Genomic DNA, 14088 nt, shown 5'->3' with positions numbered 1-14088 from the left:
TGTTGGGAATTGATTTGCTCTCAGGAGCTGACGTCAACCCTCCCGGCTTAGAACGTCAGCCTCCTCAACAAATTTCAGACCTTTGCATGGAAGGCTTCTACGTTGCTCTGCGTGGGTCCTGCGTGAGCCCTTCCTAGCTCTGTGTCACCCTCTCTGCCAACAACGCTGCCTCCTTTGTGTGTCTCTATGTCTCTCTGCTGAGTATTTTTGGCTCCGAAGAAGATCCTTCAGCCAAAACTCTCTCTGCCCCTCTCTACGTGATCACTATGAAATCATTGCGCTGCCTCTAGCTTCAACAATTCGATCTGACTGATCAACTCTTTGTGTTTGTTCCAAATGACCTTCAAGCCTCTTTAAATTATCTTCCCGTTGACATTCAACGGCCCAGATTAGAAGCTAATCAATGGCCAAGATCATTTATGCTTGATCCTCGTCTTCTTCTAGAAGTTACACCCACAGTTAGATTAATACCCATTAATTATTGGGACCCATTAAAAATAATTAATTATTTTAATAAAATTGTCTCCGGGTGCAATTTCCCAAAACAATTTCTGGGTTCTTTAGAATACATGTGCCCAAGCCGCCCTGCAAAGTTTGAGACTTAGAGCACATCAGATGTTACCAGAAATCAACATTTGGCTTCCACAAGTTACCCAAATCTTATCCAACCTGGTCAATACTTGACCCACCATAAGGAGAAAACAATGGTAAACATACCTCTGGTCTGGTGTTGTACTGCTTTAGTCACTGTGATTTGGTTAGGGCTTCCTATAGCACCACGTCAACCCCTCTTTTCCACCTCATAACTCCTTCTCCTACTGCGATCTTCCTCCACAAGTCTTCCCTGCCCACACGCTGTTGTTCTGGGCACAAACTAGCCCTCAATAAGCCCAAGCTGCCACCTGTGCTTGGATTTAATGCTTGTGGCCTATTTTGATCCACAGAATAGCCTCTCGACCCTCTGTCCCAGTCACAAACAAAGCCTATGGCCTATTCAGAGTTGCCTCCAAAGGATGGGGCTTCTTCACTGGAGGAAAACCACACCAAAAGATACCCAAACCATCCTCCAAAACAACCCTCTCCTCTCGACCTTGCTATAGGATAGTCCTGCCCTCAAAACAATCATGAAAAGGCTTCAAATCAATCCTTTTCCTCCTTCGCTCAGTGCCTCCTAGCCTGCAGCCAATCTAAGGATAGCCTTCTCCAAGTGCGAGTTGCTCCCTTGCCTCAATGCTGCCTTATGTTGCATAAGATGGACATCTAAAGTCAATCTCATCACCTCTTATTTATACTAAACAAGAGGGCTCCAACAAATTCACAAAGAGACATGTCTTTTGGACATTTCTACCTCAAGCCTACATGACTTGTATGCCCAAAAATCTATGTTGCGCGAAACTTCTAGGAACTCGACGTTTCGGGCCGTACCCGTACCTGAAACTCCAAAACTTGGTCGAAACTTGACCGAAACTTGACCATCATGTAATCATATATGAAAATTATTATTTTTTTCCTTCTAAAATATCATCTATGGGTCTTATTCCCTTTTTTCTTGCAAGATAATGTGTTATTCACTTATATATATATATATATATATATATATATATATATACATATTTGACGTTTTGGATAACGTTTCGGCCAATGTTTCCAGTTGGAGGTGATGTTTCTAAACGTACCCGTTTCAAAAACTCCGAAACGTTTCGGCGTTTCGTGCAACTTAGCCAAAAATCAATCATTACCTTCAAAAATTCATAACTCATCGTAGACAACTCAAAATTCGATGATTTTCGATGGATTCTCCTCAACGTCCTTTATCATCTCCATCCATCACATGTCCTAATTCTCCATGGTTTTAGCCCAAACATCAATGGGTGCAAAACCCAACCTTGGGTTCCAAGCCCACAAGTGACTTTTGTGGTGCTCCAACCTCCAAACCCTAGGGCTTGGAGTACCTACCAAGCGATCGAAAATGAACACAAGATGTCGGTCTTCAAGATGATGATTCTTCATGCATTTTAGATCAAAATTCTGAACCTAATGAGTGGGTCATAGAAGATTCAAATTCCCCACCACCTTCAGCACATAAGTGGCACCTCATGTGTGATCTCTTAAATGATCTTGCCACGAGATCTCAAGTAGAAAATCTCTGCATGCACTTACAGCTACGGAACCATGCATGCCCATGAACTGCTTCATGGTATTAGCTTCTAATCCTCAATCTTATGAGGAGGCTGAAGGAAATCCCAACTAGGAAGCAACAATGAATGAGGAATACAATTCGCTCATTTCATGCCACACATGGGATTTGGTTCCACTTACAACAGGTTGAAAGCTTGTCCTATTAAATGGATGTACAAAACCAAAAGAGCAGCAAATGGAATGATCAACAAATCTAAATCCAGGCTGGTAGCCAAAGGTTTTCGCATGTACATGGGATTGATTATGATGATACATTTGCACCGGTGGAAAAAATGGACTCCATTAGGATGGCTCTTGCAATTGCAGCAACAAAGAAGTGGGAGGTTCACCACATGGATGTGAGGAACGCATTTCTTCATGGTGATCTTAATGAAGAGATTTATATGGAGAAACAGAAAGGATATGTTCGATACTCATCATTAGTGTGCAGACTGGAGCAATCTTTGTATGGCCTCAAACAGGCACCTTGTGCATGGTACACGAAGATGGACTCCTACCTTCTCTCTCAGGGTTTCCAACGCTGTAATTTTGATCCAAATGTTTATATGTTGAGGCAATTTGATTCATTATTGTTGATAGTATTATATGTAGATAACTTACTTATCATAGGTAGTTCACCCTCAACAATTGTTGCTGTCAAGTCTGCTCTACATGACAAGTTCTCCATGACTGACATGGGGCTTCTCAACTACTTTCTTGGTCTTGAGATTAGTCAGTCTAATTCAGGAATCACATTGGTTTAGTCAAAGTATGCATGGGATCTACTTGCTAGATTCAAGATGACTGACTGCAAGCCAACAATCACACCTTTCTTATCTGAAATTAAGCTAGAAAATGGAAGTACAACACTATTGGTAAATTGTACACTTTATAGGAAGTTGGTGGGTAGTCTTTTGTACCTCACTTGCTTATGACTAGACATCTCTTATGCCATTAGAGTAGTATCCAGGTACATGCAGGAGCCGCATGAGCTCCATTGGAAAGCAGCCAAGAGGATTCTTCGATATGTTAAGGGGACCACAAATTATGGTATCCAATATGCAACAAGATACTCGTTAGATATAACTGGGTATGCAAATTCAGATTGTGTAGGCAATGGCACAGATCGCAAGTCCACTTCAAGCTATGTTTTAAGCCTTGGATTAGGGCCTATCTGTCGGTCAAGTAAAAAGCAATCAGCAATTGCTTTATGTTCAACCGAGGCAGAGTACAGGGGTGCAACGAATGCAACCACATAGGTTGTCTGGATGCGACACTTTCTGACAGAGTTTGGCAGACAGTTCCATCGCCTAATGGTCATATGGTGTGAGAACCAAAGTATTTTAAAATTTCGCAAAGATACAGTCCAGTGATGGCGTACTAAACACATTGAAGGTCACATGCACTTCCTTTGAAGCCTGATCCATGATGGTATCATTATTTTGCATTATTTTTCCTCCACCTAACAAATATCAGATATCTTTGCCAAGCCCTTCATAGAACAATGATTTGTAGCATTGAGAGATCTTGGTGTGAAGGCTACAATAATTGCCTAGCAGTTGTCTCAGTAGCATTTGAGGGGGGGTTTTGTTCCCCTAGGTTTTCCCTCTTTCCTATTATTTTTTTCTTACTAGGTGCATTGTATGTTGGGTACCTAACATGGCTACATATTGCTGGGACCCACTTTATTTTCACCTTAGTTAAGCTTCAGTGGGGTATTGGTGTATAACATCTCTATGTATTTTCCCTATTTAGTTACCCTTAGTTGTACTTCAGTCAGACTAGTTGAGTGGAGTCATGCATGCATGAGTTTTACTTCTCTTCACTAGAATAGAGTCATGCATGGCCATGGAATAGTTGACTGATGATTGCATGTTGATTCTCTGGTTAACTAAGAGTAGGTGTCAGTTGACTTCAGTAGAATTCCACTTATGCATGTTGAGATATTGAGAGAAATTGAATTCTAATCTCTTTTACAATCTTTAGTTATTAGCTTGTGATTGTTACTTTTGTTTCCACCTAACTTTTCTGCAGTTGTAACACAATTTCACATAAAGGGGACAGGTAGGCGCTTCCTGCAACATTGGTTCCTTTTATTTGTTGTGAAGTCTGATGTCAATAAAATTCTCAAAATGTAAGAGGCTATCCAAATTAAAAATATATAAAACTTTTAAAGCGATACATTGTTATGTACCGATACATTTGATTCACAAATTCGTCCATTCTATGTTTCACATTCTTCTACATGTTGAATCAATTGGTGATGCAGGATGCTACAGGGGAATGCTCTCGAAGGTCCAATTCCGTCAAGCTTTTCCAACTTAACGTCTTTGAGAACCCTGTATGTATTTGTTTACATTTCCGATGGCATTTATGCTATTTCTTTTTTAACTTGAAATGGAATTGTAAGTGTGAAGTAAATTCTATCATAAATTGATTTTAGACTACTGTGTTTGTTGGCATACTTATGGTATTCATGCTTACAGGAGAATAGGTGAAATAACTGCGGGCATCTCTTCACTATCATTCTTAAAGAACTTAAAGAATTTGACTCAACTGTAAGTGAAATAACTTTTTTGAATTTATAGACCTGAACTTAATGCAAATGATTTGACTTTGCTATTTGCCTTCCGCATAATAAGATTTATGACATTATGTTTTAGTGCAGAGTGCTGAGAAACAACCAGATTTCTGGTGAAATTCCTTCATTCATTGGAGAAATTAGTGGGTTGCAATACTTGTAAGTCGTTGTTTATTGTTTTATAGATTCTAAGATTATGGGATGTCTTGGATCATTATGATTATGACAACTCTTAAAGTATAATGTTTCCTCTTAATTGAAGTAGTTAAACAGTTTTTTTTCTTTTTTCTAAATGATATTTTTAGACATTTTATAAAATTCTAAAAGTGATTAATATTAGACAATTAAAAAATATTCTTTATTTATTGTAAAATTTATTTGAGGATGAGAAAGGCATGCAATACTCCGTGTGTTTCCAATTGGTTTCAGTCCTTCCTCTGCTTGTCTATTCAACAAGCTATCGAAGCAGGTTTAAGACTCTCTGAAGAGAAAATCCAAAGGTTTGAAGGTCAGATTGAGATTGAGGTTGAGATTGCAGTTTTGAGAGAGCCGTGTGCATATTAACTTGTGGTATTTTAAACTAACATTGTTTATTCCCTGAAGCATAAAGGGCATCGTTATATTTATTTTATAAAGATTCTATTTAGGGTAAAATTTCTTTTACAAAAATATATTTTATTTAGGTAACAAGGCGTTTTATATAGGTTTATATGGTGATTGGTATTTGGTGAAAAGGAATTTTGCTTATTGGTAAAATGGGTTTTGGTTTTATTTAAACATTATTTTATTTTTTTGAGTGGAAAAGAAAGGAATGGTGTGATTTCAGGGATATTAAAGAGAGGGGAAATTTTTCCCTTGGTATTATAAGATTTTTTAATGGCTTATATAAATAATCTCAGGAATACATGGGACAGATTGTTATTGGCAAGAACTATGAGTTTTGGTCTATGAGAGTGACAAACTTCTTGCAATTACAAAAATGTTGAGAAGCAATGGAGAATTACTTCGTAGAGCCAAATCAAACTATGCTGGCCATGTCTAAGGCTCAGACAAATCGACATGCAAAAATGAGGAAAAAAGAGAACAAGGCCAAGATTTGGATGTAGAATTCAGTGAATCAGTAGATGTATAATGTGAGCATTCGTGCAAAGCAAGATTGAGATATCTTGGCATTAGCATATCATGGTAATGACAAGGGAATATTGTGAAGCTTCAAACCCTAAAGAGAGTTTGAAACATTGAATATGAAGGAGATATAGAACATTGATCAGTTCATGATTAGAGAGATGGGAGCTGTCAATAAGCCAAGGACTCATGGAGAGATGATTGAAGATCAGAAAATTGTGGAAAAAGTTCTCAAGAGCCAACGTAAGAAGTTTGAGATGGTTGTCATTGTCATAAAGGAGTCCAAAGATCTTTCCAAATTGAAAGTAGAAGAATCGATTGTTAATTTTTGTAGCATCGGATGTGTTCTAGCCACGAAATTTGGTGGAGATGTTATAATACATGAGATCTCCAAAACCCAAAAAGCGTTTATGGAAATTCCACCTAGAGATGACTTAATTATATTATTAACCTATTTTTTTAATGTTCCCTAACTCTAAACTTAGGAAAACTAGTTAATTAATCATAATTAATTAAGTCAAGGTGAGAATTATTTGGAAACTCACATGGATCAATCCATAAATGATCTAGGCCATCGATTAAGATTTAATCTTGGCCGTTGGAGTCCCAACATGAAGATATAAGAAATGATCAAGGTGGTGATGGAAAATACACTTTAGCAGTTCAATTTCCTTGGCAGATCAATTTCCAGAGAGCAACAGCAGTTGCCGGAGAGCCAGAGATCGAAGCAAAGACAATGAGGGGCAGACCCAGTGAGGCTGGGGGAAGTTTTCTAGATCCAGTCAATGCATTTGCAAAGAGGCCGAAATTTCTTTAGGAAGCTGCGCAGAGCCTCAAGAAGGCAATTCAATTTGTTGGGAAGGAAGACGTTTTCAGTTCTAGATGCCAGACAAAGGTTCTAGAGTTCTGGCGAGGCATTTTCCTAGCCAACAGTGGGCAAGATGACTTTACTAACAATCATTTCAGGAAGCACGCAGAGCAGGCAGCTTCAGCTTGACATAGGGCATGTATAAACCCAATTGGATGACTTGCTTTTAAGAGGAAATCCAATGTTGCAATTGCCCAGAGTGAGGGTAAATTTCCCTCTAGTATTTTTGCCAGTATTTTCTCTGTGATATAGCTAGATTTCGACATCCAAATTTTTTTACTCAAAATTTCTCACTGCTGCATAATAATAAAACCCTCAACTAATGCACTGGTTTTCCCAAGTTGGGTTTTTCCGGGGACAATTGTCCAAAAAAAACTATGTAAATTTTATGTGTGTGCTAGATTTTCTCAGATTCCAATGCTATTTTTCTTCCACTGTATTTATTTGTGAAAATCACAGTGTGAATTATTTGGTATTTGTCGTAGCAAACTGCAAATAAATTAACAATTAGGAAAATAATTTCTAGTTGTTGTGATAGATGAATTTTCACATGGTATCAGAGTGTGAGTGATCAATCGAGAAGCTCAGAAGTGGAGGAGATAATTTCACTACTCAGAGGGAGCAGCAGTGCGAAATTCCTAAAGGTGGCGCAGTTCATTGACAGGCAGGCCGAATTGCTCAGGTAGAAAATTCGATCTTTAGTTGCAGGGTTGCAGAAAAGTCGAGTTGCTCGAGATAGTGATTCCAATAGTCAGAGGGAGAGGCAACAAATGAGATTTTAGCTTAGCAGATTCCTTGGTTGGACGCACAGACTTTGCAGCAATCTGCAAAAGCGAAATCTGCATCGGATGGAAGAGAAAAGCACACATAGCAGAGGCAAAATTTTTCTCAGAGGGTTTCTAGCCAAGAAATCTGGTTTTTCAACAGCATATTGACAGTAGCTGAGTGTAGATTCTCTCACTCCAGAAGGGAGTGTGGATAGCAGAGCAACAACCGAGCAGAGGAAGAGGGAGTTTCTAGATCAGATTTAGAGATGGCCACAACTAGGCTTAGAGATCAAGATAGGTTGGAGGGAGCCTCCAACTATGTCATCTAGAAGGCTAGGATGTCCTTCCTTCTAGATGAATATCGCCTGAAAGCCTACGTGGACAATCTCGTAGTAGTCCCCCAGGATGCAGATCAGTTGAAGGAGTACATGAAGGAAATGGCGTAGGTGAAGAAGATGATTTTGGATGGAATCCGAGATAATATAGTCTCGCATATTTCTAACAAGAATATTTCCACGGAAATGTGGCTAGCTCTCTCTATGATATATCAAAGTTCTTCCAAGCAGCGGAAGATGTTTCTCCAAGAGAAGCTGAGAATCATCAGGATACAAGTCCTGGGTCATCTTCCAAGTGCATGGTACAACTATGGGGCCGGCTGGGCATGATGAACCAGATGCATCTTCCTCGTCCAATAGGTGAATCTCAAGCAATCTCTGACCATCTTTGGGGATCCATGGAGTGCTTTCTACTGCTATAGAGGCCCATGGCTCTCTACACACACCCTACATGTGCCAATATAGCCCTCTGGAGAGTTAGGACCCCGTATAGGGAGACCAAACTCAAAATGGAAGCCATCTGCAATCCTGCATAAGATCCAATGTCTCCCCTAGCCTTCCAACACAAAAAGTCATAAAGTAATCAGGTAAAATGGCTTACAAGCCATGGACAACAAGTGGACACTTCATAATAGCATGCCCTTCCATAGTGGGCTTTGGCATGTGCGAATGTCTCGAAGCTCCAAAGGGGGTTAACTAACTACCTTATTAGGTGATTTCTACCTTTAAAGGGGATAGTATGTCTAAGGTACACCCTTCAAATGGTGGTGGCATGTGACAAAGAGGTGAATGGAATAGCGAATGAAGAGAGGTAATCTTGGGTTACATATCAGGTCTAAGGGTAGCTAGAAAAAGGGAAGCCCACACTTGAATATATAATGTATAGGAGAGAGAAATCGTGGTACATGGGGTGCCCCGACCTTGATTTTTCCACCCTTATTTATATGCCTTTTTCCTTTTATGATTTTTCTTTGATTAACTGCTTAGGGCTCAAAGGATAAAAACATGATGTGTAATATATAGTAGTGAGTACCCCCTTTAATGTAGGGTGGTTCATTGCCCACCAGGGATTGGGACAATCATGGGTTTATGAAAGATAAAGGAAGCTCATCTAGGGCCTATGCAACTAGGGTGATGGCCATGGATATGGGGTAGAGCTCATGTATTGGCTTTTGCCCGTGATAAATATATTTGTCTCGACCATCTTTTGCATCTTACGGTACATTTTCCAGTTGAATGTGGCCATATATGCTTCTACTTTTTCTTTTCAGCTGCTTCAACCTTCAGGGCGTCATTCCAAGCCTGATCCAAGGGTGGGGGCAAGGTAAAGGGGAGGCTAACCCTGTGTGGACCCAGTGAGGAAATGTGGACCCATGTGTGAAAGATGATGGATGGGGTTATAATAAATGGAAGGGGAGTGATATATGTGGATGAGGGAGCGGGACCACGCAACCAAAATCGAGGTTTTTCATGTAGTACCACCCTAAAACCAAATGGTCAGTAGAGGAGATCACATGGGACTAAGATCTAATGGTACCATCCAAAAGAGGTCTAAGGGACAAAAGGACAAACCTAGCCCACTCTTAACGTCGAATCCCACCATTAGTTCATGCCCAGAAGTGTCCATGATAAGTAAGATCAATATTCAATTACCAAATGACAACATACCTTTAGGTTCGGGAGGCCCACCTTCAAACATACAATCAACACAGATGGGTGAGGGACCACATGGCTGGCTCAGGTGGTGGAGAAATGACACAACGAGCTATTTGGTGGCTGTTGGCTATCGGTTGAGGACCATCTTGGAGAATTTTTTTCTCCTAGGGATATCACCCACGAAGTGGTGGGTAACAAGTCCTCCATGTGAAATCTCTTGAAAATGTTTGTTGCATACTTGCCCCGTCCCAAAAAGATATGTGCATCCTCTTGCCAAATCTCTAATCCCAAGAAGTAATGCATTAGTCCAACATCTGTCATCTCAAACTCTAAAGCAAGATATCACGTGCAATACTCTATGATTCTCTCTATACCTTTAATAAATAAGTCATCCACATACAATACTAGAATGAGAGGATCCTCACCAACAACAATGTAATAAAGGTTTGGATCTGCATCACTCTTCTTGAAACCCACCTGTTGCAAGTAATAATCTATCCGATAATACCAAGCTCTTGGATTTTGCTTCAATCCATAAAGTGCCTTCTTCAATCTGCGAACATGGGACTACCTTCCATGCACCTCAAAGCCTTGTGGATGCTCAATGTAAACCTCCTCTCGAATAATCTCATTCAGAAATACAGTCTTCACATCCATTTGAAGGGTCTCACATTCCATCTCTATTGCCATAGACCACTAACCTAGTAGAAGTATACCGAGCAACTGGAGCGAAGGTCTCCTCATAATCGACTCCCTCTAACTATGAGAACACTCGAGCCACAAACTGAGCTTTGTACTTCCCTATGTTGCCATCCGCAACATACTTGATCTTTTAGGGCCACGTGGAAGTCACCACTAACTTCCCCTTAGGTGTTGACACAATCTCCCAAACATTATTCTTCATGTGGAAGCATACTCTTCCACCATGGCATCTCTCCAGACTTGTTGGCTTGTTACCTCATCATAGTTAGAAGGCTTAGACTCAACAATGCTACTCCCCATGGTCAAATAGCCACGAAACCGCTCTGGTGGTATATTCTCTGTAACAACCATCTTGGGATTTCCCATTGACTACTTGGTGGGTATATCCTCCTCTGAAGACTTTGTCCTTGAAGATGATGCACTTGTATTTGATGGTGAACCTGTACCTTGGGAACCTATGCGTTGTGATCCTGTAACCAGAGATCTTGTCACTCTTGAAACCTGTGATCCTCCACACCCCTATGATCTTGTACCCTATGGTCTAGTGCCATGTGGTGAACTCCCCTACTGAGGAGTTTGCAGCTCTACCTGATCCAACTCCCTTGGCCTCCTCAAGGCTCTTTCCTCCTCAAATCTCACATCCTAGCTCACAACAACCTTCCTCAAGGTAGGAATATAAATGCGGTAAGCCTCTAAGGTCTTGGGGAAATGGGAATAATTTAGGCACCCAAAAATCCTTAAATTCCCAACCTCATGCTTCAAGTCCCAGAAAGAGCCTCCTTGGTAGTCTTGCTCCCCAAAACTCTATGTGGACTCCTGTTCTACAAGTACATTACAGTGTTACAAGCCTTAGCCCAAATAAATAAAGGTAGTCCCTAATCATGAAGCATGGCTCTCATTGCCCCAACTACGGCCTTTTTCTTCCTCTCCGCAACCCCATTTTGTTGTGGCTTGTAAGGAATTGTCAATTCTTTCTTGATGCCTATTCTCGCACATAAGTCCTTATTAAACTCATTTGAGGTATACTTTCCCCCATTATCAAACTCAACAACTGGATCTTCTTACCTCTTTGGTTCTCCATAAGAGCTTTGAACTCTTGAAACCTCTTAAAGACCTCACCCTTGGTCTTCATGAAGAAAATCCATGTCTTCTTGGAGAAGTCATCAGTGACAGTGAGATAATAGTCATATCCACTGAATGATATAGAAGACATAGGACCACAAACATCATAATGAATCAAATCAAGGATCCCTACTACCCAATTGTCTTTGCTTGGTAAAGCAATCTTGGTGTACTTTCTCAATGCACACCCCCTTTGCACACATCGTGGTGCTTAGTACTGAAATATTGTAACCCCGTAACAATATCCCTCAATATTCTTAGAGCCCCATGATTCAAGTGGGCGATCCTCTTGTGACCTAACTCACACAAGTCACTTGTGGAGGTGGTCGAAACCAATGCTCTAGTTGGCTAAAACATCAACCTGTATAACTTCCCATGACAAACTCCAATCACTTTTTCCAAAGTGATATTGAATCCCTTGGGATACATGAGAGCCCTCCCATCACAGAACACCACCTCATACCCCTTGTCCTCAATAGTGGAAACTAATATCAAGTTCTTTTTCAGCCCCAGAACATGTAAGACCTCCGTCACTGTCATGGGAGGCTGTGACACCATTTAAAAGGATACGGTCCCAATACCAAGTGCTCCGACTATGGAGTCATCAACAAGCACCACATCAAGATCTATAGCCCTCTCAGTAAGATCTATAAAGTGCTCCTTGGCACCTGTCATATGGTATGAAGCTCCACTGTCGGTGTACCATAAATTGGAGGATGTCTCGCTAGTGGAAAGACTAACCACCAAGGAAAACTCCTTCTCAAACTTTGTGGAAAACTCATCCACCTTAGTTGAAGTTGCAACATTCTTCTTCTTCTTGTTAGGACATATAACTACATAATGTCCCATCTTCTGACAGGGAAGGCATCTCACTTTGCTCATGTCCTTCTCGTGGCACCCTTCTCGGACTTCTTTTTTCCCTTTTCTGCAAGAGCAACATTCTCCTCATCAGCCCCATCATGCTACCTACCACTCTTGGAATTTTGTCTTATCTCCTCTTGATTGAAATCGTCCCATTTTCTCCCCCAATTTGGAAAATTTTCATGAGCTACAATCCGATCAATAAAGAAATCCCTCTTGGAAAAGCCACACAAGGATGATCTAACCAGCTACTCTTCTAGAATGACCTCTCCCACTGCTGCCAACTCATCTCTCGCTTGAGCAGTTTTAGTGAGGTATGATGAAACTATGTCGGTCTTGGTCATTTTTGTTTGCCTCAATTTTTCCCGCAATACCATTTTCTTGTTCTCTTTAGTACTTTAGTAAAGGTTCGTTGAGGAATCACACATCTCAAAAAAAAAGTCTTCCCTGAAACATGAGGAATGAGGTGATATTTAATGGCATCTAGGAGAAGTCTATTTGCCTTAACATTCTTCTTGCTGAATTATGCCAACGGTATTGGATCATTGGGAGGTGTCACAACTTCTCAACAATGTCCCACAACTCAAATTCTTGAAGCACCAATACAAAGTGACCTAACCCTAAGATCCAATGGCTGAGATTTGATCTTAGCCATTGAGATCAAGGGTGGGGATTTATTCTCTCATTGACTCACTTAAGTCACTTTATCCCCTAAGTCACCCTTTCATTATTATTCAAAAAGTCACTTTATGACTTTATATGTCATAAAGTCACATTAACTTTATATCTCATAAAGTTATGTCAAGGTGGTCATGTTGGACACTTTTTCCTAGGCTAGACACCAAGCCTTAGGAACCCTGGTCCTCGGTACACTTTCTTAATACACATAGACCTATGTGTACCCATGCAAACTCAGTCTATTGGTGGAAGTTTTCATTTTCTAACATTTATTGATGATTTTGGCATAGAAGTTTGGGTAGATATCCTAAAAAATAAATTAGATACTTTCATGAAGTTCAAAGCATTTATGGTTGCAATAGAAAAGCAAAGTGGAAAATATGTAAAAGTGCTCAGATTAGATGGAAGAGGAGAGTGTGACTCAAGGAAGTTGGCAAACTTTTGCAAATAACATGGAATTAAAAGACAGTTCACCATTAGATATATTCCACAATAGAATGGAGTTGTTGAACAAAAGAATCAGACCATTATGAACATGGTAAGGGGTATGCTCGAAGATAGAAATTTGTCTAATGAATTTTGGGTTCAAGATGTTGCTTGTTCAGTCTACATATTGAATAGATCTCCAACAAACAACATGAAAGGTAAAGTGCCTCAAGAAGAAAAGAGTGGCGCAAAGTCAAGTGTCTCTAATTTTAGAGTTTTTGGTTGTATTTCTTATACACATGTCCTAGAAGACTTAGGAGGAAACTTGACAAAATGAGTAAAATATTCATTTTTATTGGATATAGTGAACAGTCCAAAGCCTATAGATTATATAATCCAATCTAAGAATTTTTTGGTGAGTATAGATGTAAAATTATTAGAGAAAAATATTGGAATGATCAAGATAATGAAGCATTGAGAGAAATCCATCTCTCCCAACAGATAATTCGATGGAAATTTCATGACAACATGTTCCTCCAACAAGATTGCTAAGATTACAAGTGCAAAGACAAGAACATAGTCCTTCTATCGTAGAGTCAACAAATTTGGTAAGAAATGACAAAAATAGTCCTTCTTCTAGTAGTGAGTTAGAATATTATGTGAGAAAATAGAGAACAAGGAGCTTAAGAGAAATATATGAGCAGTACGATGACATGGATCAACAAGCTAATATTGTCTTACTATCCTATAATCCTACTTATTTTAAAGAGGCAGTGAAAGAAGAGCATT

The 14088-nt window shown here is 39.9% G+C and overlaps 1 protein-coding gene across 7 annotated transcripts in view; it reads left to right on the top strand.

The window, feature by feature from the left end:
- The window catches only part of LOC149227595 (putative LRR receptor-like serine/threonine-protein kinase At1g56140), a 174617-nt gene that overhangs the window by 78130 nt on the left and 82399 nt on the right, over nt 1-14088 (top strand). For 6 of the 7 annotated variants that reach the window (XR_016247807.1, XM_089377827.1, XM_089377822.1 and 3 more), the window contains 3 exons: nt 4448-4519; nt 4665-4736; nt 4847-4918. Coding sequence is in view for 6 of the 7 variants with exons in the window: in XM_089377827.1 (XP_089233953.1) it covers nt 4448-4519; nt 4665-4736; nt 4847-4918 (216 nt within the window). In the remaining variant the exon portion in view is untranslated. The remainder of the gene's footprint in view (nt 1-4447; nt 4520-4664; nt 4737-4846; nt 4919-14088) is intronic. The other variant, XM_089377823.1, reaches the window with a different exon arrangement.

This window comes from Pinus tabuliformis, chromosome J, assembly GCF_031772625.1.
Source record: "Pinus tabuliformis cultivar Carrire ecotype Pingquan chromosome J, CPIR1, whole genome shotgun sequence".
NCBI lineage: Eukaryota > Viridiplantae > Streptophyta > Pinopsida > Pinales > Pinaceae > Pinus > Pinus tabuliformis.
The sequence above is the reverse complement of the archived record's forward strand: the minus strand, read 5'-3'. Positions and strand labels throughout refer to the sequence as shown.